Source organism: Lissotriton helveticus, chromosome 2_1 (assembly GCF_964261635.1).
Source record: "Lissotriton helveticus chromosome 2_1, aLisHel1.1, whole genome shotgun sequence".
NCBI classification, from domain to species: Eukaryota; Metazoa; Chordata; class Amphibia; order Caudata; family Salamandridae; genus Lissotriton; species Lissotriton helveticus.
In genome coordinates this window covers 1,170,422,459-1,170,446,948 of record NC_136059.1, presented here as the reverse complement: position 1 = coordinate 1,170,446,948, position 24,490 = coordinate 1,170,422,459, and the positions used below count along the sequence as shown (strand labels likewise).

At 49.6% G+C, this 24,490-nt stretch overlaps 1 protein-coding gene across 14 annotated transcripts in view; it reads left to right on the top strand.

Moving 5' to 3' along the window:
- The window catches only part of ANKRD17 (ankyrin repeat domain 17), a 1,381,421-nt gene that overhangs the window by 1,178,539 nt on the left and 178,392 nt on the right, over positions 1 to 24,490 (top strand). For 8 of the 14 annotated variants that reach the window (XM_078676019.1, XM_078676018.1, XM_078676016.1 and 5 more), the window contains one exon: positions 14,589 to 14,771. In XM_078676019.1, the coding sequence (XP_078532145.1) occupies positions 14,589 to 14,771 (183 nt within the window). The remainder of the gene's footprint in view (positions 1 to 14,588; positions 14,772 to 24,490) is intronic. The other 6 variants (XM_078676026.1, XM_078676025.1, XM_078676023.1 and 3 more) reach the window with 1 other exon arrangement.

The window sequence follows — 24,490 nt, the reverse complement described above, 5'->3', positions numbered from 1 at the left end:
CTTATGGGCATTACTCACCTATTTCCTCCTATTCCTTTCACAATGCCTTAGTGGGACTTGAACTTGGCTCTAACATACCCTATGTGCTCTAATTTCGAGACGCTACATAACTGTCCTCTCAGACTTTTAACCGTAAAAACTGCCTATCTGGTTGCCATCACCTCTGCTCGCAGGGTGAGTGAGCTTCAGGCTCTGTCTTCTAAGCCTCCTTTTCTAGTTGTTTTCAAGGTTGTCCTAAGGACCAGACCTTCCTTTGTTCCCAAAGTGGTTACTTCTCTCCACATTAGTCTGACGATCAGTTTGCCTACCTTCTTTCCGCCTACACCTCCCTCAAAAAAGGGAGAGGCTCCACGGTCCGGCTTCCAAAACGTGTGCTGTCCTCCTATCTGGATCGCACAAGACAATTCTGGGTGGATGACCAACTCTTTGTTGGCCATGTGGGCGCCAAAAAAGGTTGGCCATGCAAAAACAAACCATCTCTGGGAGGTTCGTTCTTTGCATAAACATTTGCTACTCTTAGGCAAAGAAGGAGCCTCCAGTAGGACTGCGTGCCCATTCCACCAGGACGACGGTGGCCACTACTGCTTTGGGACTTGGAGTTCCCCTTCATGATATTTGCAAGGCAGCCACGTAGGCATCTCTGCACACGTTCATGAAACACTATTACCTGGATTCTCAAGTCCAGAGATACGGCTTCTTTGGCCATTCTGCTCTCCAGGACTTCCTGGTGTGAACTTAGTTCGCAGACCCAACTCCGAGGTTGGTATTGCTGGGGTATCTATTCTAAGCTAAGGAACCTATAGCTAATAGTCTCTTTCAGATGAACAAGTTACTTACCTTCGGTAACAATATATCTGTAAGAGACATATATTAGTTATAGATTCCTTACCGCCCCACCCATTCTCCCCGTTCTGCGAACTGACTTCTAGGGTTAAGGACTCCCTTTCAGGGTCCTAGTTCTGTGCACCAGTGGTCAATGTCTTGCATGGCTCTGTGCTACTTGCGCGGAATGTCATGTAAAAAAAGAAATTGCGTCAGCGCACAAAGGTGGTGTCTTAAGTAGATACCGCAACATCATGCCGGCGACCAAGACGCGGATGACGGACGTGGAGTCGACAGATGCCACCTATCGACGCGCAAGGGTACTGCTATGACATTTTTTTACAGATCTGGTCTGACCCCTGGGGGTAATTCTAAGGCAGGGAATTTATAACTATTTTTTTTTATTTTATTTTATTTTTCTATTTTTTTAGTACTTGTATAGCGCACTAATCACCCCCGAAGGGGTTTCTCAGTGCTGGGGGCCGTTGGGAAGATTAAGCAAGCTATTGCCCAGAGTCGCAGGGTGCTGAGCAGACTCCTGCCGCCGGAGCCAGGGATCGAACCGTGATCCCCAGCGTCAGTCGCCCTGGCCGCGGCGCCACACCTCTAAACTTCCAGTTTAGTGTTTATGAAAGCGGCACCTTGACTGCATGTGACACCTGAGTAAGAAGTGGGGGCACTCTAAAGACAGTCTCTTTCAAATCAAGACAATAGTCTTGATTAACAACCTTAAGCAAAGATCCGCATTCACATAGTTTCTTCCTCTGTCCAAGAATTTAGCAGATAGTCTAAACATGATAGATGGACAAAGGTCCCTGGGAGTGAGGTCTGGAGGCTCCGTTGGATTTATCCGTGGTTTACATGTATGAAGCTTCATACCACTACTCCCAGGCCACTCCTCCTCTGTCCAAACTTTGTGACTTCCTGAAAATCCTAAGTAAGGCTGCAAACATTCATGTGGTCTCTGAGGAGATCCAGAATAGGTTCAAGATTAATATGAAAGCACAAAGAAGACATCAGCGAACCCTAAATCGTATTAAACCTGTATCTGATAGAGACTACTAGCCTCCGATTCCTTCGCGTAGAATTATCCCCAGGCGTGAGACTGGATCCGGAAACTTTTCTTGCCACAGCAACCCTACGCGCCGGGGGCAGGGTGACATCACGCGAATCCGCCCAGGCGTCCTCCGCGTACGTAACGTCAGCAAAGTCACATAGGATCCGGCGCGCCTACGTAATTTTTTTCCTTTTCCGCGTGCAACACGGATCTGGTCCATCGGGTCTGTTTGGGTCCCTCCTTTTTTTCCTCATTTCTCTTTTGTGGGACAATGTGCGAATGACTTCGGGCTTCAAAACTTGCTCTTTTTGTGGGCGTCTTATGTCGGCGACCGACCCCACCTCATTTGTATGTGGTGTTTGGGGGAGGATCAATGCGCCACTGATTGTCAGGAGCGTCGACAGTTGAAGCTGAAGTCGAGGCGGGAGCGCCAGATGAAACTTATCTCAGCGCGTCTCTCCAGGTCGTCGTCCTCCCCTCGGTCTACTTCGGCATACGGCTTCAGATGCGGCCATGGTCGTCCTCGCCCTTCTTCGATGTCATGTGAGTGTCGCTCCCCGATGGGTAAGTGTCGCAGTTTGTTCCCGGGGGCTGTTTTCTGGCCGGCTGGGGGCGTGGACTCTCCGCGGGTGATGCAGCCCTGCATGCTGTCCTATCCACTGTTCCCGGTGTTGGGGTGTCGAAAGTCCAAATGGAGACATACGTAGCGGCTCTGCAGGTCTTACTGGCATCTCCTCCTCCTCCTGGGTAGTTGGCGGATCCCCCGGCGCAGATTGGTTCGGATCCAGACTTGGAGGATGTGGTGCTGTTGGGGTGCGACTCCTCTGGGGCACCTCCTTCACGCCATGGCGTCTCTGCCTCGCCGCACACCCCTGCGGGAGTCCCTGTGGCGTCGCGGGAGGTCGCCATGGCTCGAGTCGCATCCCCAAGCCCCTCTCTGTCCTTTGACAAGGTGGTCCTCTCTAAGGCCTAAGTGACGCCACGACGGCGCCAGCAGCAGCTGGCCCGTGCGGAGCCACAGGGCTCGGTGCCCCCTCCTTGTTCCGCTCCGGATGAGGACCCCTCATCCCTCTCCGGGCCCCTCTCGTTCCTTCCCGCAGGCGGTGGCCTTGAAGGGCGAATCGACTCTGGCTCCACCACATGGGTTGCCGAGCGATCTCCGCCAAATTCTGGGCTGCGGCTGGCAGAAGACTTCGGGTCATTCCCTGGGCCCGTCTCGTTCCCCCACGGAGGTGTCTACCTCGGAGAGGGTCGGGTTGGCGTCGTTCCAGTGCCGTCCCGGGGATGGCTCGGTTCTAGCTCCTCTCCGGTGCAGGATGACTTGGTGGACTCTTGTCCAGTGACGCCGGATGGCTCCGGCGTCCTGCCTCAGGCGGCGGACTCTACGGATCCGCGCAGGGGGTCGTACCGCGGATTTGTCTTTGGACGCTCCATCTTCCCCGGAGGCAGGCTGTATTTTGGGGTCGTCCTCTCCGGAGACTGGCCGACGTGTGGTGTCTTTTTCACCGGCGTCGGAGGGCGGCTCTCCGCCCTTCCTGATGCAGAGGCGTTCGTCGGAAGAGCGGCAGGTCCCTCATTCTTCGGCTCTCCCTGGCTTCCAGATCTGACCCCTTCATGTACCGCTTGGCCTCGGGGACAGCTGCCTTAGTTTGCAGCCGTTGCCCGCGGAAAGCTGCATTCTCCGTCGCGGGGCCCTACGGAGGCAGGTGCGGCCTTTGCTCACGCAGTGTCCACGGCTGTGGGCGTCCTGCGCATGGGTGACCCGGTGGCTCACATTCCGGTGGACCACCTCTTGGAGGTCCTTCACCAGGGCTCTGGTGGGAGGGAAATTGTACTCCCCTTGGAAGGTTCCCTCCTTTCTTCCTTGACGGGGGCTTGGAGGTGGCCTGCCTCAGGGGACCCGGTGCCTCAGCATCTTCTGCACCAGCACCTCCCGACGCCGCATGACCTGGAGTGTTTGTCCCCTCGGCTGTCAGTCCCCTTTTGCGGAACGCTTTTCCCGCCCTGCTGCCACGGTTGACTCCACCGTCCCGGGAGGCCCGCTGGCTGGACTCTTGGGGGCGCAACATTTGTGCCTCGACTAGCACGGCCCTGTGGGCCCTAAACACCTTGTATGTTCTGGCTAGGGCCTCCTCCTGCCTGTGGGACTCGGCGGATCTGCGGCGTCCCAGGAGCCTGGTCAGGTGAACTTGCGGTATCATGCGGTAGATGGCCAGGAGCTTGCGGCATTTATTCTCCGATCTGCTCTGGACATTTCAGAGGTGCCAGGCCGGGCCATGGCTTCCTTGGTCGCTCTCCGTCGCCATGCTTGGCTTCGGGACGGAGTATTCCCTGAGAATATTCGGGAGTGACTCATTGACCTGCTGTCTGACGGTACTGTGTTGTTCCATGCCCCTGCCGACTCTGCCATCCAAAGACTCTTGGCTGGGGTCCGCCCTATCGTCCTCCATCTCCTCCTCAGTGACTCGTGAGTTGCGCTGCTTCTGGGCCTTCTTAGGCCGATTGTTCTGGTTGTGGAGTGTATCTTTCTAGCCATCGCGTCCTTCGGGACTTTGATATTGTTGGCCGCTGGACGGCCCTTGCTCGGTGTTTGTGTGTTATTGCGCAGACTTGGCCTCAGATTGGACCTTCTGCTTGGTTGGGCTGCTTGTCAAGCCCTTTGCGGGGGTGGTTTTTTCCCATGGCTTTTTTGTTTTTTCCTCTGCTGCGGAAGTTCTTCCAGAGAGGATTCCCATAGTTTGGGATTTGCCATACCTTGTGGAGTAGTGGTAGCTGTTCTATGGCTTTCGCCCTGCTTGGGGTTCTGGTCGCCTTCGGGTGCCTGTTCTCCATGGCATTGTGTGGTTGCTTTGCTGCTTGAGGTAGTCTGAGCGGCCACTCGTAGTGGTGTGCCCGGGCTCCTCTCCCGACTCCTGTCCTGAGGGCTGATGTGCTCCCTTGCCAGGCGTTGCCTACTCTCCTCCGGGGGATTAGGGCAGCTCCTCTTGCTTCTAGCAGCTTGGCTGCCGGTGCTGTCCTAGCTGGCAGGTTGCTCTCCGTCTGGAGTGGGTTCGCCTTATTTTCCCTCGCTTCCTTGGGTCTTCTAGACTTCTTCTTTTTCTTCCGCTCTTCCTGTTTTTGCTTGGAGCGGTGGCTAGTTTGCCTTGTGAAAGAGTGGGGTGCTTCGGCCCTTTCGGCCTTGCCCTTGGTTCCTCTGTTGTGAGTGTGCAGGACTCTTCTGTCTTCTTCTTCTTTCCCTCCTACCTCCCTTGGGTCTGTGGGGTTCTGCTTGTGGGGGGTTCCCATTGATTGGCAGGGGCGAGCTTCTCCCTGGTCCACAGCTCTATTCCCCTGTGGGTCCCCTGGTCTGTCGTGGCTTGTGGGGTCCTTTTGCAGCCCCTTCTTCCCTGGGAGTATTGCTAGGGTATCTATTCTACGTGAAGGAATCTGCAGCTAGTAGTCTCTATCAGATGTACGAGTTACTTACCTTCGGTAACAATGTATCTGGTAGAGACGATTCTAGCCGCAGATTCATTCACGGCCCACCCTTCCTCCCCTGTTCTGTGAGGACCCTTGGGTTGGTCTTCGGTGCTTGCCTCCCGGCGGGGGCTGTCGCTCCTGTGAGTGCCTTCCTTGTTCTGGACGGGTGGCTCCATCTGGGGGCGGTTCATTCCTGCTTGGTTCTTGGAGGATGGGGTTCCGGTGCCCTGGTAACCTGCTGCTCTGGCTCTCCCGGGTTAGGGGTGATTTCTTCTATTCCTGTCCTTCCATTACTTCCTCTAATATGGGTTCCCTGGCCATGTTTTGCCCTTGCCCCTTGGGGGGTGTTGCCCTCTATATTGGGGTGGCTTGAAGGTTGTTGTCCCTGTCTGTCTTGGAGCTGGTTCCCTTGCTTGCTCAGGTTGGGGTGGTAGTTTCCTATGTGTGCTTTGACTTCTATGCACATTCCATGTCTCTGGGGCACAGGGATAGTAGGCTGTCTTCTGCTGGGAGGGTGGAGGCGCAGGGCTCTGCTTGCTCTTTCTTCTTTCCTTGTCTTTGTTATGCGGTGTTGTCACTACTCTTGTGGTGTGGTTAGTCACCGCCTCTTTCTAATTTTTCTGCTCTCCGCACACTGTTCCCATGTTCACACAGTTTATCTGGTGGTTCCGTGTTGTAGTGCGGTACAGTTCTCCGAAGAAAACTGACGTAGTGGCGCCAGGGCGGTTCTTAGATGACTTCACTGACGTCGCGTACGCGGACGACACCTGGGCGGAGTCGCATGATGTTGCCCCGCCCCCGGGGCGCAGGGTTGCTGTGGCAAGAAAAGTTTCCGGATCCAGTCTCACGCCTGGGGATAATTCTACGTGAAGGAATCTGCGTCTAGAATCGTCTCTACCAGATACATCGTTACCGAAGGTAAGTAACTCGTACGACAGGACTATAAGCAGCTAAAGGACCCAGTGTCACTCTTAGATCACATCTCCAAGAAAGTGTACAACTAGCATGGAATTATACAACGTATTTTTATCAGCATTGGCCAGTGTATCCTCTCATTCTGTGATCAATGCAATCTCTGTCCCATGGACAAAAGCTACACTGATCAGTCCAAACTGTCATTTTGAATCTCGGCAAGGCAGACCTGTACTAGGATGAAAGAAGTACTGCGGTATCGACGGAGGATTTCTCTAGAATAGGTGTGAATATAGCATCCTTAATATAAAAGAAATCAATCTGCAAAGGTGGAGCTATGCATTATAATGAGCACCAGAGCAAGAATATCAGCATGCTCTTTTGCTGCGAGTGCCTGTAAAATATCTTCGGTTTGAGACGTGGGTTCAAGAGTGTCATCAGATGAAAATAAAAGGTGGGAGAGTGTCTCCTTGGGCATAAGGACAAACCAGAAAGGATTGAGTTGTGAAAATCAAGAATATCGGTAATACGTATTAAAAGGTGTTGTCTTGCTCATGGTTGTCTAGAACGAGTTGACTAATGTTGGATGGCTGCAAAAATGGTTGAAACTGTTGGAACGGTTGTCCAGGTTTACTAATGAGAAGTTTAATGGTCTATTTCCAGTAGCTTTTGTTGCACTGTGTATTGTTAATTTCTATTCCTTATCTGCTATTGTGTAGCTAAAAAGGAGACCCTAATCCCAGAGTATGCAACCATTATAATGAGCATTTATGTTTTTTCCTGATTATTTACCCAAGGAACACTCATGCATGTATTTTCCCTGTTGAAGAGCAGCCACTATATGAAAAATGTTTAGCTGGGGCATTACATTTGGAGGACAGATCAAGAAGCTTAGGGGGTTGTCAGCAATTGCTGTGCATCGTTAAAGTCAAGAGGCATGGTTTTCGATTTAGGTATGAAAGATGTATAATGGATTTTGTTCATGCTGTGGGAGAATATGAAAGGAAAGACTATGCACAGAATATTGTAGTACTAGGTGGAAGTTGAAAAACTCATAATTTTAATCTTTCAAGAGACTTATATTTGATGAATGCACTCTCATGAGTTGGGTTAGTATATTTTATTTTAACTGCCCTCCCTACCCACACTCACTGCCCCTGCCCCACTATACTCAAGATCAGTTTCCTCACTGTTTTTTTAATGCACCTCTGCTGTACTCTTGGCTAAGCCAGGGATGCCTATGAGCAGGGATGCCTTGCTGACAGTACAAGCTGAACTTGCAATGAAACAAAGCCCAAAACCAAAACAACATGAACAATGTGCTTTTGCAACATCGTTTTTATAGCTTTTCTGGTTCTGGGCTTTGTTTCTAAAGGCATTTTAGCTTGTTGTAGGAGTAGGGCAGCCTTGCTTATAAAACAAGGTTAACTAACTTAAGAAACAAAGCACAGAATCACAAAATGATGCTGCTTGCATAGCAGAACTAACCCAAAAACGGAGCAAGCCGCTTTCTCTGCTGAAACCAGGGGTCCCAGAGGAAGCTCTGTGTGCTGCAAGGAAGGGTCTGCCAGGCTGCCAGCGGCCCCCTGGCCATACTATGAGTACCACTGGTGTAGTAGGACAGGTCCAGGGAAACCAGGAGGTCTCAAAATCGATGTTCAGTGGGCATTCGTGCCACATTGAAAATCCCCAAATCTCAAATTGATAGATGGAAGTTAATGAACCACACCAAAAAGAAAGTTAGTGAAATCCATTAAATATTTTACTAGGCCTGCAGCGAACGCTCATCGGGAGTTGTTTCTCCTTAGGAGAGGTAACTCATGAAGATATTAATCTCATAATTGTTAATTAAGATCTAAAGATCTCAGTAATCCTCTTTTTCAGATTACAAATCATTATCTAGCTATTACTAGTTACCACATATATAGAGCACAGTCTGACAAAAATCTGACAAAAAAAACATATGAGACAAAAATCAAATCTAAGTGACCCAGTAAATTCAGGTTAGCAATTAGTAGCACTATATGTCACCGAATGAGCATAAATAAGATCACAATTCAGTTGTGAAATGCCTACACTTGGTCAAATACCAAGAATGTTCATGTCAAAGTATAATTTGTGTTCACTAACCTGTCCTCTATCCTTATTCATGGAAATTATCTCATCCCAAGAATGAATAATTTGGTATAGGGTTCCCCAATACATCTTAGTGAAATCTAAGCTTGCAGATGTGGCTGTTGCAGGGTAGCAACCAGACTGATTTCCTAGATGTCATTTCTTGCTGCTATGAGATTGTTGACATGCAATTCTGCATAGTTTTTTGCCCCAATAGATTTCACTTGGGTACTCTACACCTATGCAAGGCTTTGGAGGTTTGTTGCACTTAAGCGATCTGAAGCCCCAGCGAAGATACAGAGTTGAAGGTTTGTTTTCCTTAAAAAATAAAATTAATCAGTTTAATAGAAAGACACCTTGTGTCTACATGAATGGTCAGAATAATAAAGCTCAGTTGAGGGGTCCCCAGAGTCAACCCATAAAGATGTTGCATAGGATTGCTGGAAAATAGACTTGGGTATGTTGCTCTTCCAGCACACTGTGTAGTGCAGAGGCAAGCATCAAATTTGTAGTGCTGTTCGGTTTGTTCATACCGACACTGTATTTTATGCAATGATTGTTTTTCTGATGGCAACTCATATTCACTATTTCCCCTCTCTGAGTGTAGTAGTTGTCCATTTAAGGTTTTACAACTTATTTCTATAGCACTGGTAGCATTGCTTCTGTGGTCTAGGCAGGTGAAGCAGAGCTGATGCCTTAGGTGCCGTTAGTGTATTTTTGGAGCAGCAACCACAATTCTGGAGAGGACAACGGCGTGGTTCCACTCCGAAAGTTGCTCTGGCACTTGGACAGAATAACTCTGCATCTTGTCTGAGGGCAGGGGTATTTCATCAATGAGTGTAATATGAGGAAAAGCATTATCTGATGGAGACTTCTAGTTCCACTTTCCTTACCTTTGGTTTCCCCAGGCGTCAGGCTGAATCCTGAAACTTTTGCGTGAGCAGTACCACCAGCGCGGTGGTTGTCTCCGTGTAACGGGGTGGCTTCGGTTATGACATCGCGGTCACCTATATAGGCGCCAGGACCGCAGTTCTTTTCTTTCTGTGCAAAAAGAAGTTGTCCAAACGACTTCGACTTCACCTCGTCTGTCGACGTGACAGGTAAGGAGCATCGATGCTCTAGGCCTGGTTCTTGGGAACCGGAGCAAGGTTCAACTCCGCTTCTCCCCCTGTTTCCAGGAGTCAGAGCGACCCCCACTACTTTCTGATACAGAAAAAGAGCAAAGATCTTTGTCCTATCTTAGACCTTCGGACCGTTAATCTCTTCCTCAAAAATGAGAAATTCAAGATGCTCACATTGGCTCAGGTCTTGTCTGCCCTAGATCAAGGAGACTGGCTTGTCACGTTGGACTTGCAGGATGCGTATTTTCACATCCACATCCTGTGGTTCAAGGTGTGGAAGGAGCACTTTCAAATCACCGTCCTTCCATTTGGCCTTACCCGCGCCCCTCGTCTGTTAACCAAGGTGATGGCGGTGGTTGCAGCTCATCTATGCAGGTTAGGGGTGTCCGTCTTCCCCTCTCTCAACAACTGGCTGACCCATTTGCCTAAGGCTGTTGTCTCCCACCTCCAGACTACGGCGAATCTCCTGCATTCCCTGGGTTTCTTTATAAACATGCCAAAGTCACACCTGACTCTTACTCAGATGCACCCTTTCATCAAAGCTTTTCTGGACACAGTGCAGATTCGGGCTTATTCTCCCAAGCAGCGAGTCCAGGTTATCCAGGATATGATACTGATGGTTCAGCCTCTATCCTGGATTTCGGTGAGAATTGACTCTGGGACTCCTGGGATTCATGGCTTCCTGCATCCTGTTGGTAAATCCCGCCAGATGGTGTCTGTGGGCTCTGCAGTGGGACCTGAAGTTCCAGTGGGTACAGAATCATGGGGAATCTCTCCGATGTGGTTCAGATCTCAGAGGGAACTGCAAAATTCCTGCAGTGGTGGTTGACGAACCGCGATTGGGTCAGAGGCAGATCCCTCCTTTCCGGAACCAGATTTCACAGTAGTGACAGATGTCTCACTCCTGGGATGGGGCGGCCATCTGGGAGAGGTGGAGATCAGGGTACACTGATCTCAGGGAGAGTGGGGGGGGCTCCTCATCAACATGTTGGAGCTTTGTGCGATACGGCTAGCCTTAAACATTTTTTCCTTCTGTCAATGGGAGGTTAGTGCAGGTGTGCACGGTCAACACCACCGCCATGTGCTACTGCAACAAGCAGGGCGGAAGAGATTGTGGACCCTTTGTAAAGTGGCCCTGCATCTCTGGGGATGACTGGAACAGCAGGACATAACCCTGGTGGTTCTCTGAATGCCAGGGCAGACAAACTCAGCTGTTGATGTCTAGCAGATGACGAATGGCCAGTCGGAGGTGGCGCAAGCTCTCTTTCAGCAGTGGGGAGAGCCTTGATTAGATCTATTCGCCTCCGAAGAGAACATGCAATGTCAGCAGTTTTGCTTGCTGGAGTTTCCAAGGCGGGTATCGCTCAACAATGCTTTTTGTTGCAAGTGGAGCTCAGGCCTCCTGTATGCCTTTCCCCCCATACCGCTTCTGTCCATAGTACTCAAGAAGATCAAGTATGATCAGGCCACAAGTCATTCTTGCGGCTCCAGGTTGGGCACGGAAAGTTTGGTGTCAAGAACTTATGAGCATCGATCCTCTGATCAGGCTGCCCATTGGGGAGCATCTTCTGTCGCAGCAGCAGGGTATGGTCCTCCACCCGAAACTGTCATTTCTCCGCCTCCTTTCGTTTATTTTGAGCGGTGACAGTTGATAGCTTTCCACCTTCCTCCTGAAGTATGTAATGTTTTTTTGGCTGCCAGGCGGCCCTCCACTAAAATGGTATACGCCTGCTTCTGGCAATTTAAAAAAATATATATTGTACAGAAAGGTCCATTGACCCTCTTTCTGCTTCTGTGTCTAATATTCTTACTCTTGCCCAGGAAGGCTCTTCTTTTGGTTCTCTCATGGGTTATCTTTCTGCTCTATCATCTTTTTTGCGGCTGCCGGACCAACACTCTTTATTAAGGTCCTCTATTGTAAATAGAGTCTTAAAAGGGCTTGTACATGTTTCCACCTATGTCCTTTGTCATGCCACAGTGGGACCTTAATTTGGTCCTCACATTTCTTATTTGTGCTCCCTTTGAGCTGTAACATAATTGTCCCCTCCGCCTGCTTACTCTCAAGACAGTTTTTCTAGTCGCGATAACATCTACGTAGAGGGTGAGTGAATTATAGGCTTTATCATGCAAGGCTCCCTTCTTGATGACTTTTGTGGATAAGGGAGTACTTTGCACCCATGCTTCATTCTTACCAAAGTTGATGACCCCATCAGTCATGCTGCCCACCTTTTTTACTTCCCTGCATCCTTCTGAGAAAGAGGAGCCTCTCCACCATCTGGACCCCAAAAGAGGGTTGTTCTACCTTGTCTGCACAAAAGAGTTCCAGGCAGAGGGCCAACTCTTTGTGGGTTGCGTGGGAGCTAAAAGAGGTCGGGCAGTGCAGAAACAAACCTTTTCACGTTGGGTCGTTATTTGCATTAAAATCTGCGACACCCTGGCGAGGAAGCAGCCTCCAGAGGGCTTAAATGGGCCCATTCTACCAGTGGAAAAGCTGCGACCACAGTGTTGGCTTGGGGTGTCCCAATTCTGGACATCTGCTAGGCAGCAACGTGGTTGTCTGCACACATTTGCCAAGCACTACTGCCTGGACAGTCCGGTCCGCAGGGATGGGTATTTTGCCAGTTCGGTCCATCAGGACTTTTTACTGTAGAAAATCTGTCCTCAGCCCACTTATAGTAGGGTATGGCTTGAGTATCTCTTCAAAGATAAGGAATCTGCAGTTAGATATTGTCTCTACCAGATAATGCGTTATCAAAGTTAAGTAAAATCTCCATCAGTAAAAGCATTACTGAGGGTAATAATTGTGATGTTTTTCCATGTCTCATCACCACAGTACAGGAGTCTTACTGTATTTTACCAAAGAAATTTGGCCTTTTCACCTTTTGACATTGACAAGGTGAACGGTCTAAGATTCATGGTTGAAACCTTGTCACAGATTCTGACAAAAGCATGTCCTTGTCAAATCGGCTTGACATTTGCATGTTGTGTTTTGCATTACAACCTTTCTGCGATCAAGTCCTGTTTTCTAATGCACCCTAAGGCCATCAGGGAGCAGGAGTCAAAGTAATTTTTGGGCAAAACCCATAGGGAGATGTTGAAGCATTCTCCCTTCTCCTTCGTGTAAGTCTCCAGAAGGCGACTAATCTCCCAAATAATCTAACCACAAAAAACGTACCATAAGAAGACAAAATCCTCAATCAACGAGAATATGGTCCCACTCCTTGGAGCGTTCTGGTCTCATAGCCAGACCCTACGTTGTCAACGGAGGAAATCCTGCCATAAAAAAATAGGATGAATCCAGAATTCCAACTCTGCACTTCGGTTTAATAACCACTGCTGCAGCACAGCAGATAATGACTCAGACCAATTACCTCCAACTCATTCTACCTCCAACGATGATTCAGTCTTAAATTTTCATTGGCATAAGGCTAGAGGTATGAGTGCAAAAGATGACCCTGAACCATAGCTGAGGCACTGTGCCAAATCTTGTCCAAGACAGAAGTGGAGGTCCTTCATTGCTACCTTACATGCCTGTCAGCATAACAGGTAGTATGGATACCTCTCCAGGATGTGTATCTGTTACCCCTTGGGCCCTCCTTCAGAAATCCATTTGTTAACTACAGTGTTATGTACAGCCGAAGCATTAGAACTGCCTAAATTCTCTGCCAATGATAATTCTACCATTTTGACTGAGCTCGTCCAGTCCCTCATCTTCCGTTGCTAAAGCATAAATTGCTGGAGGCGCGTCAGCTTGTTCAGACTGCTTGGAAAAAAACCTTTTGAGGCCCCAGCAGTCAACCACTAGTCATGTGACACAGATCTTCCCAACACACCCATGACCTTGGTGGTCCAAACCTCTTCCTCAAAATTTCACCCAGATGCATTTCCCACAGTCCCGCAAGACCAACATTACAATTCTTCTCCCAGTTGAGTAACAGTCATGATGATTGTAGGATCACCATCTTAATGTTCAAGGGCTTTGCCCTACCCTTCTTGTCCTGCCTTACAGACCACTCTCCTTCTACTAGGACGAGTACTGTGGCACATGCCTCTACTCTGAAGTAGTGGGCCTTGGATGTTCGGGAGAATATTTCGAACACAGGTCCTGGATCTGTTTGTCCTACACCTGCTGGGGCTGATGGCCTGGTGCATTGAGAAGTGTGCTCATGCTAGATGAAGTATGACAACCCTTGAGTTGTACCCAAGTTGTCTCCCCATTGATACTAATATAAGTTCCCCAAATCTTAACAGCGGTGATGTTGGTGGTTGCAGCACATCTTTGCAGTTCAGGAATCTCTGTATTTCCGGACATCATTTGGCTTCAAAACACAGAATGGCTTCAACTAATGTCAGACTACTTGCAGGCCTCCATTTCCCTGCTTTTCAACCTCGGTCTTCAGTCAGTCGCTCCAAGTCCTTTCTGCAGCCCTCCAAGTGCCTGATGTTCAGTGGGATGGAGTTGCACCTGGTCTCCCTCAAAGCCTTCCTACCTTCCCAGTGAATTAAGACAATCAGACTAGGATCTCGGTGGGAGCTCTGCTTGCAGCCAAAACAGTTCTCTGTCTTAGGCCCTTATGGCACTTGAATCGTGCTGGTGCCCTATGCTCCATTGTAAAGCAAGCCTTGCAGTGGTGTCTTCATTTTCAGTGGGTTCACCTTTGGAGGTGCCTGTCAAATTGCACCCAGATTTCCCTTGAAGCAGCTAAAGATTCGTGAGACTATGCATGGCCTCCGATTTTTCTCCCCCGCTCGTGGATAGTCTCTTACCGAGAGGACAGAATCTTACATCGGTTAACCTTTAAGCATGGAGAGTGAGAAGGGAGTGTGTTTTTTTTTAACTCTGTATACATTTCCTTCACAAAAGTAAAAGTGATCCGTTAATGAAGCGTTTCTAGTCATTGAACCTTTTCAGATATGTGTAGCTGTCCTCCAAACCTTGCTCCTTTTTCCTGTGAGTGGTATTTGCCCTTTAAAGCCATGCTCGGTCCTACATGTTGCGATCTTTGGTGAGCTGTAATCATGGGAATTTGCATACAACTAGTCCACATGCATTCTATGCAGAAAAGGTTTCTATGATATATTTGATACATTTTTCTCCACAGGTATTGTCAATATGGATATGCCCTATAATTCTGTGACACCTTCTCCTGCTCATTTGGGTAACTTTGCCTCAAACCTTTCAGGAGCACAGATATATGCACCTGGGACACCTGCTGCTGCTAACTACAACCGACAACACTTTACTGCCCATAATTTAATGCCTCCATGTTCATCTGCACCCAGTGGTAAGTCCTTCAGTGAAAATTGTTTCCTGAATCATACTTTAATAAATGATTTAAGTGATTTTTATGGAATGCTTGCATCAATATGCTTTCTTACTAATATGTATCTGATAGAGACATCTAGCCGCAGATTTTTTACCTCCCAACTTCAAGGCGTCAGTCTGGATCCGGAAGATTTTTTATATCCGTACCCCTGCGCATCAATAGGTGGCATCGTTCAACTCCATGTGACGTTGTAGGTGTCTGATTTGTCGCTGTGATGTCTATATATTTAGCGTCACCCCGGCGTGCTGACATCCGTTCTTTTCTTTCCACGCCAGCCAACGCAGATACATAAAAGAGCGCTACACCCCATCACTTTTTGACCGACCTTTTTGTCGAATCCTTTTGGTGTGTAGGCATGTCCAGTAAGAAGACCCCGGGATTCATGCTGTGAAGCGCCTGTCACCGTGCCATGTCGATCACAGACCCACATTTGGTGTGTCTCTGGTGCCTGGAGCGCGACCAAAACACAAAGTCGTGCTCAGACTGCCGGGCCATGGTGCAGAAGGCTTTGAGGGAGTGGTCCCTAAAGCTAATTGCGTCCGGCGCCTCAGAGGTCGCCTCGTTGGTCTCACTCCTGGTCTCGGTCAAGAGAAAGGTCCGAGCACCGCTATGGGGGTCGATGTCTTCTTCCTCAAAGTCCTGGCGGTCAGGTAAGAAGCACCACAAGTAGTCAAAGCGTGCTTCGACTTTGCCCCGTCCATTGGTCGCGTGAGGAGACTGAGGAGCCTCTGGTCCTGGGTTCAGGACCATCAGATTTGTCTGATGGCAAATCATCTGGCCGGAGTTCTGAAAGTGCGAGCAGACAGTCTCAGTCGCAGTTCTTGGCCGACCATGAGTGGAGGCTTCACCCGGAGGTGGTTGGTCACGTCTTTCGGACGTGGGGGACTACTCAGTGGACCTGTTCGCCACTCGCGAGAATGCTCACTGCCCGTCATTCTGCAGTCTCCAATATCTGATGCAAGGAGCCTTGGGGGATGCGTTTCAGTTGAGTTGGGGAAGTCATCTCCTTTACGCATTTCCTCCCATACCTTTGATTCCTCGGGTTCTGAGGAATATTCGCCAAGACCGGGCCCAAGTAATTCTGGTCGCCCCGGATTGGCCAAGAAGGGTGTGGTACACGGATCTTCTCCACCTCTCCTCTCGCCTGCCGCTCCGTCTCCCTTTCAGGGCAGATCTCCTCTCCCAGATGGAGGGGCAGGTTTTACACCCCCACCTCAAGACATTACACCTTCATGCTTGGAGATTGAACGGGGCAATCTGAACTCCTTTTCTCTCCCACATGATGTGGTGGACGTCATTCTTTCGGCTAGGCATGACTCCACTAAATCCATTTATTCTTACAGATGGTCTAAATTTGTCTCTTGGTGTGGGGAGAAGTCTGTTGACCCTTTGAAGGCTTGTTTGTCCAATATTTTACAGTTTGCTCTTTCTTTGGCACAACAGGGTTTTGCTGTTGCCACAGTCAAGGACTATCTTTCGGCATTGTCGGCATTTCTCTGTTTGCCGGAGCAGCCGTCTTTGTTCAAGTCTCCTGTGGTTTTAAGATTTTTGAAGGGCCTCATGAATAAGTTCCCTCCTACTCCCTTTGTTGTGCCTCAGTGGGATTTAAATCTTGTTTTAACCTTCTTGATGGGTTCTCCCTTCGAACCCTTACACAAGTGTCCCATGTGGCTTTTTTCTTTCAAGACGGTCTTCCTCATTGTGATCACCTCGGCAAGGAGGGTGAGTGAGCTTCAAGCTCTTAGTTCCAAGCCCCCGTTCTTGACCATTCATGCTGATCGAATGGTCCTTAGGACCTGGGCTGCTTTTCTCCCTAAGGTGGCAACTCCCTTCCACCTAGGACAATCTATTACCCATCCTACCTTTTATCCTCCCCCTCACCCTTCCAAGGAGGAGGAGAGACTACACCGTCTAGACCCTAAGAAGACGGTGAGCTTTTATATCGATAGAACTAAAGACTATCGGGTGGATGACCAGCTCTTCGTTGGATTTGCTGGCTGCAAGAAGGGAAGAGCGGTGCACAAGCGCACTCTTTCAAGATGGATCATCCTCTGTATAAAGATCTTCTACTCTTTGGCCGGTAAGGAACCTCCAGAGGGTATAAGAGCTCACTCTACTAGAGCTAAATTGTGAACTACTGCTTTGTCTAGGGGTGTACCTGTTGAGGATATTTGTAGAGCCGCGACTTGGGCCTCCCTCCATACTTTCGTGAAGCATTACTGCTTAGATACCTAAGTGAGGAGGGAGGGCCACTTTGCGCGTGCTGTCCAGGATTTTTTGGTATAGGAGAGTGGACACCCTCCTCCGGGAATGGGGACTGCTGTGGGACTCTATTCACAAGGTGAGGAATCCACTGGCAGATGTATCTACCAGAAAACAAGTTACTTACCTTCGGTAACGCTTTTTCTGGTAGATACAGTATCTGCCTGTGGATTCCTCACTGACCCACCCGCCTCCCCGTTGTCCACTCTTCTATACCAGAGTTACAGTAATGTATTTACTTTATTGTCAAGGAGTTGTTTATTTCAAATATTTTATTGCATTTTCTTCACACTGTGTGTGTTACCTTGATATTTGTACTGCGTATACTGTGTGTTCGAGGCATGTGGGCTGCTAAATTCATATCTATAGCATAGATCGCCGCCTAGTGTTGGGTCCGGATGATTGCACGTTGTTGTCCTGGAAGAGTCTTCGAAGTATCACGAGATAGGTGGCTCCTCCCCTGGACTACAGTGCGCATGGGCATCGACTCCATCCCCAGATTGTTTTTTTCCGCCATTGGGTTCGGATGTGATTTCGACATCTCCTGTTCGGAATCGATATAAAACACTTTTTCTAGGCCAGAAGGCCTTCTTTTACTCCGTCGGTATTGTTCGCGTTCGGTCTCGTGTATACTCCAACTCGTCGAGTCAGATATCTGAGGAGTCGGGTGACTCTTCGGTCATCGAGGCCCTGTCGACGCAGCAAGACTTTCGACGGCATGGAACGGAGTCCGTTCAAGAACTGTCCCGTGTGTGGTTCGAAGTACCCACACATCGACGTGCACCCTGTGTGCAACAAGTGCCAGTCGCCGGACCACGACGAGGCCAGCTGTATGGCCTGTTCGAGATTTAGATCGAAGAAGACGATCAAGCTTCGGCGCGTGGCGCGCCTCGAGGCTCAGCGGTCGGCCCCGGCGCCGGACGACATCTTCGAAAACCCTGATGCAGACGAGCTAGAGCATCACCTGCAAATTTCACCCACATCGGCGGAGGTCGAGCACGACTACGGAGCAGACGTCGAAGGCCAAGACCTAGAAGAAAACGTCGATGAGGTAGGGGACGACGAAGAAGCATATGGGGCCATGGAAGATAGCTCGGAGGAAGAGCTATGCCCCGTTCGTACTCTTACAATGGCTCAGGTCACGGGATCGCCACACGGCCTTACCCACGACCTTCCACCTCAATCCACGGCCCCGCCTTCCGGCCCGGCTACGGACACCTCAGCGGAGCCGCCATTAACGAAACCGAAACTAACGACATCGGTGTCGACGAAAACAAAGATGGACGACGTGCCATCGAAACCGAAGACATCTGCTCCGCCATCGACGCCGTCGTCTTCGGAGGCCTCCAAGTCTAAAAAGGCTGTCGACCTGGCAAAGGTGCCGAAGTTGGTCAAGGACCCCAGCTCAAAGAAGGTCGTCGAGCCGGTATCCTGCAAGGTGGTCGAATCGAAGTCAAAGAAGACTATCGAGCCTACAGCGGGCAAGGCTACCGATCCAAAATCCAAGAGGGCCGTTGAGCCAAAGTCGGCAAAGGGCACTGACCCGAAGTCTGGAGTCCCGACGCAAAAGGCAAAGGCTATCGACCCGAAGCTGTCGGCGTCGACGCCTGCAACCGTGGAGGCTGATCGTGGCGCTTCAGTCGGCGACACGCCTGCGCCCCAAGCGGCAAAACAGAAGTCATCGACGCTCGGATCTTCCCCTGGAGGTGGATCGAGGTCATCGGTCGGGTCGACGAAACCATCAGCTTCCTTTACGAAGCAGGTCTCGGACTCCCTCAAGCGGATACGGGACAAGGAGTCGGCGTCGGAGCCAAAGACACCTTCTGCACCTAAGCCGTTGGTCCCACTGAAGAAGACTTCGATGCCGATCCTCTACACTCTGCCGCCTAAGGTGGCGCCGAAGGCCTTTTCACCACGGGTGGTGACCAAGGAATCTGCAGTGTCGACGCAAACTCACCCAAGTGGAGGTTTAAGTCATCGACAACCTGCGCTAGAGGAGCTGTCGGCGCATATCATCGACGCCGACACTGGAAAACTCACGCTCTACAAGAGGAAAATCACATCCCAGCCCCTGGAATCGTTTGTAGTTCCTTTAAAGCGGAAGAGACAGCACCAGAGTCACCAGTACTGGTTGAGCACCTTCTTCCACACCCTAGGAGGAGTGCAACACCTTCACCCACTTGCTCTGATGGGGAAGGGGGTGAGCAAGATGAGGAGTATAGTTTTCCTGCAAACACAGACCCTGATGAGCAACAGGACTCATGGATGGACACTGGTGATCAAGGAGACCAGCAGGGTGTCCAGGACCCTCAGGTTTATAGCGCGAAAACGTCTCCCACGGAAGACTCTGAGGCATTTAATGCCTTGATTGAAAGGGCAGCTATGAACCATAAGGTGGAAATGCATGCTGACCCTGTGGAAGTTGACTTTCTGTTTGACACTTTCTCTGCTGCAGAAAAAACTGTGAAAACTCTTCCCATGCTAAAAGGGGTCCTGAAGCATGCCACGGACATTTTCAAGGAACCCACTAGAGCAAGGGTTGTCAACTAGAGAAGAAATACAGAGCCGCACCTGGAGACCCAACTTACATACGGGGCCAGTTGCCTTTAGACTCTTTAGTGGTCTCTAATGCCCGCAAGAGGGCAAATTCTCAAACAACGGGTGAAGCTCCTCCCCCGGACAAAGAGTCGAAAGTGCTGGAGGCATCTGGGAAGAGGGTGGCAGCTCAGGCAGCCAACATATGGCGCATCTCCAACACGCAAGCTCTGTTGGCTAGATACGATAAAGCACATTATGACACCCTAGAACGACTGTTGCAACACCTTCCAGACCAGTTTAAGGAGGGAGCGGAGATGCTTATACAAGAGGGCAAGCTCATCTCCAACGCTGCGATAAAATGTGCGCTCGACGTTGCGGACACGGCAGCGAGAGCAATCAACACTAGCGTGATGTTGAGGCGTCAAGCATGGCTCCGCATCTCAGGGTTCAAGCCAGAGATCCAGACTACTATCCTGAACCAGCCCGTTAATCCAGACAGGTTATTTGGCCCAGAGGTTGACACCACCCTCGAAAAAATCAAGAAAGATACTGAGACGGCCAAATCCATGGGCGCTCTCCAGCCTCAGCAATTCAGAGGGAACACTTTTCGTCGCTCAGGCAATCGACGTGTTACCAGAGGACACTTGGCACAGCAGACGCCATTCAATAAAGGTGGGGCTCAATCCTCGTACCCCAAACAGGGTAGAGGAAGTTACCGTGGAAACAGCGCCAAGGGCAGAGGCAGAGGCAACAACAACTCCCGTTCCTCTGCCACCAACAAACAGTGACTCCCTGTCACTGCCCCCCGACCATCCAACACCTGTCGGGGGGAGACTCCAGCAGTTCCTGACAGTCTGGAAGTCCATCACCACAGACAGGTGGGTAAGGAAACTTATCCAGTACGGCTATTGTTTGGAATTAACGTCCACTCCACCCAACATACCCCCAAGACAACGTCCTATGTCAGCAGAGCACTTGCACTTATTGCAGCAGGAGGTTCTCGTCATGCTGCAAAAAGGCGCAATAGAGCTCGTGCCAGTGGAGGAAGAAGGCACAGGGGTGTATTCCCTGTACTTCTTAATCCCGAAGAAGGACGGCTCACTCAGACCCATTCTGGACCTCAGGCCTCTGAACCAGTACATTCTATCAGAACACTTCCACATGTTAACACTGCAGCAGGTTCTTCCATTGCTGAACCAGGGAGACTTCCTCGCAACCTTGGACCTCAAGGATGCTTACTTTCACATACCACTCCATACATCACACAGGAAATACCTCAGGTTCACCATCCAAAACCGGCATTACCAGTTCAAAGTCCTACCCTTCGGAGTGACCACTGCCCCCAGAGTGTTCACGAAATGTCTGGCGACAGTAGCGGCGCACCTCAGGAGACAGAATATACATGTCTACCCTTACCTAGACGACTGGCTCGTGCAGGCCAAGTCGGCACAACAGTGCGCCGCAGACATGTCCCACACAATTCACCTCCTTCACAGTCTGGGGTTTTCACTAAACTATCCAAAGTCGCACCTTCAGCCAGCCCATGTGCGGCAGTATCTGGGCGCAACTATAAATACTCTGGCTGCTACAGCTCAGCCGACCCCTGCAAGGATCAACAACATCCAGTCGCTGATCCAGAGGTTCAGACCGCAACACTCACTCCCAGCGAGAGTGTTCATGCAGTTGATAGGCATGATGGCCTCCTGCATCTTCATAGTCCCGCACACACGGTTGCATATGCGTCCGCTCCAGGAGTGCTTGGCGCACCAGTGGACTCAGGCTCAAGGACAGTTGAAAGACCTAGTGTTGGTGACCGGTCGGGCATACAACTCTCTGCATTGGTAGAATCCACACAACCTTTGCAAAGGCCGACCGTTCCAAGAGCCTGTGCCACAGATTATCCTGACGACGGACGCATCTCTCCAGGGATGGGGAGCTCATGTGCTCCACTACACGGTGCAGGGGCTATGGACGACGCAGCAAAAGAAGATGCACATCAACTACCTAGAAATGATGGCAATCTTCATGGCACTCAAGTCCTTCAAAGTACATCTGTGCAACAAGGTCGTGTTGATCCGGACGGACAACATGACGGCCATGTACTACATCCAAAAGCAGGGAGGTACACACTCTCCACAGTTGTCTCATCTGGCTCAGAGCATGTGGAAGTGGGCCATTCAGAGGAACATCTTCCTCATGGCGGAACACCTCCCGGGCAAGGACAATCAGATGGCGGATCTGCTCAGCAGGTACAGCCACCAGATGCACGAGTGGGAGCTACATCCATCAGTACTCCGCCCGTACTTCCAGCAGTGGGGTCATCCAGAGATAGACCTGTTTGCCACAAGGGAAAACGCAAAATGCCAAAGCTTTGCCGCCAGGTTCCCTCACCCACAGTCGCAGGGCAATGCGATATGGATGAACTGGTCAGGCAAATTCGCGTACGCTTTTCCCCCAGCACCTCTCATTCCGCTGGTGGCAAGAAAGCTAAAGCAACACTCGATGACGCTCATCCTGGTTGCTCCAACGTGGGCACGCCAACCATGGTACACCACGTTTCTAGAACTCTCCGTGGTACCGCATCAAAGACTGCGACTCACACCCAGGCTTCTGACGCAGAACCATGGCGACATTCAGCATCCAGATCCGCAACAGCTCAATCTGGCGATCTGGCTCCTGAGGTCTTAGAGTTTGGCTACCTTAATTTGCCTCCTGAATGCATGGACATCATCCGGGAGGCAAGAAAGCCCACTACCAGAGCTTGCTATGCGGCAAAATGGAAGCGTTTTGTCATTTACTGTACAGAACACAATATCAACCCGCTAGATGCATTCATTCCTAACATCATCTGCTATTTGTTACATCTTTACAAATGCAATCTAGCATATGCTTCCATTCGGATACACTTATCCGCCATAGCGGCTTATCTTCAAAACAGGCAGCATCTCTCTGTTTTCAGGGTGCCTGCCATAAAAGCCTTCCTGGAAGGGCTGAAACGGGTCATTCCTCCCAGGACCCCACCAGCTCCTGTGTGGAATCTCAATGTGGTCCTCACCAGGTTGATGGGTCCACCTTTTGAGCCTCTACATTCATGTGAGATTCAGTTCTTAACATGGAAAGTGGCTTTTCTCATTGCCATCACGTCTCTAAGACGTGTTAGTGAACTACAGGCGCTCACAATACAAGAGCCATTTATACAAATTCATTCAAACAGGGTGGTGCTCCGCACTAACTCCAAGTTTCTTCCTAAGGTGGTGTCGCAGTTTCATGTCAATCAAACCATCGAACTGCCCGCGTTCTTTCCAAACCCTGAAACTGTGGCGGAAAGAATGCTCCACACGCTTGATGTCAAAAGGGCATTAATGTACTATATTGACAGAACACAACATTTTAGAAAGACACAGCAACTCTTTGTTGCCTTCTCAGCCCAGCACAAAGGCAACCCCATTTCTAAAGCAGGAATAGCCAGGTGGATCGTTAAGTGTATTCAGATTTGCTATCAGAAAGCTAAGCGCACTTTAACGATCCCACCCAGGGCACACTCCACCCGCAAGTTGGGGGCCTCCATGGCATTCCTGGGTAACATTCCTTGGGAAGACATTTGTAGAGCAGCCACATGGTCTACACCACATACGTTTACCAAACATTACTGTGTAGATGTGCATTCCAAACAGCAGGCAGCTGTAGGACAGGCTGTTCTTAAAACACTTTTTCAGACTTCTGCAGCTGGCACGGCGGCCGCCGTTAATGGAGGGACTGCTATGTTTTCTATGCTATAGATATGAATTTAGCAGCCCACATGCCTCGAACTGAATATGCTACTTATTAGTATGCATCTGTTCTTGGCATGTAGGGCTGCTAACATTCATATCGCCCGCCCTCCTCCCCGGCGCCCGTAGCGGCTGTAGACTTTTCTTGCATTCAATCATTAGCATGGACATCGCTTACACTATTACACTCCATCTTCGCCACAATGGCTAAAAACAATCTGGGGATGGAGTCGATGCCCATGCGCACTGTAGTCCAGGGGAGGAGCCACCTATCTCGTGATACTTCGAAGACTCTTCCAGGACAACAACGTGCAATCATCCGGACCCAACACTAGGCGGCGATCTATGCTATTGATATGAATGTTAGCAGCCCTACATGCCAAGAACAGATGCATACTGGTAAGTAGCATATTCAATATGTCTACTGTCATTGGTCCATCCGTGTGCCTCAATGGCACGGAAAAAAGGGCGGAACTGATGTCATCACGCGGCGTGGGCCTATTGTATTGTCTGTGACGTCAGCGGAGTCGCGTGTGATGCCGTCCCTCTATGATGTCGTCCACGTCGGCACGAAGCTACAAAAGAATTTCCGAATGTTGCTGACGCAAGGGGGATATTCACAAGGTGAGGAATCCACAGGCAGATACTGTATCTACCAGAAAAAGCGTTACCGAAGGTAAGTAACTTGTTCTTCAGTTACATATATAACCATAAAACGACATAATAAAAAACTTGTTAAAAATTATTAATAAAACTAATATTAATATTTACAATAGAGGACATGGCATTGCATAAATAGACATAATTTCATTTTGCTGATCACATCATGATCGTTTTCCAGCACTTAAAAACGTTTTTTAAAAAGGCTGTAACTAATACAATTTTCAGAAAAATATCACATGTATAGTAAACTGGTTAGAGATGTCATCACACGGACATTTACAAAGCTATTTTGACCAATCGTTTACAACTGGAAAACGTAATGATCTATACAGAGTACCCAGGCGGAAGCGCATCAATAAAAATCTATCATAATCAGTCGTTATGAAGCATAGGTATGGCTTAAGACTAAAAGTTGTGAATGTGAGATTGTGCTTGCACCGTGGT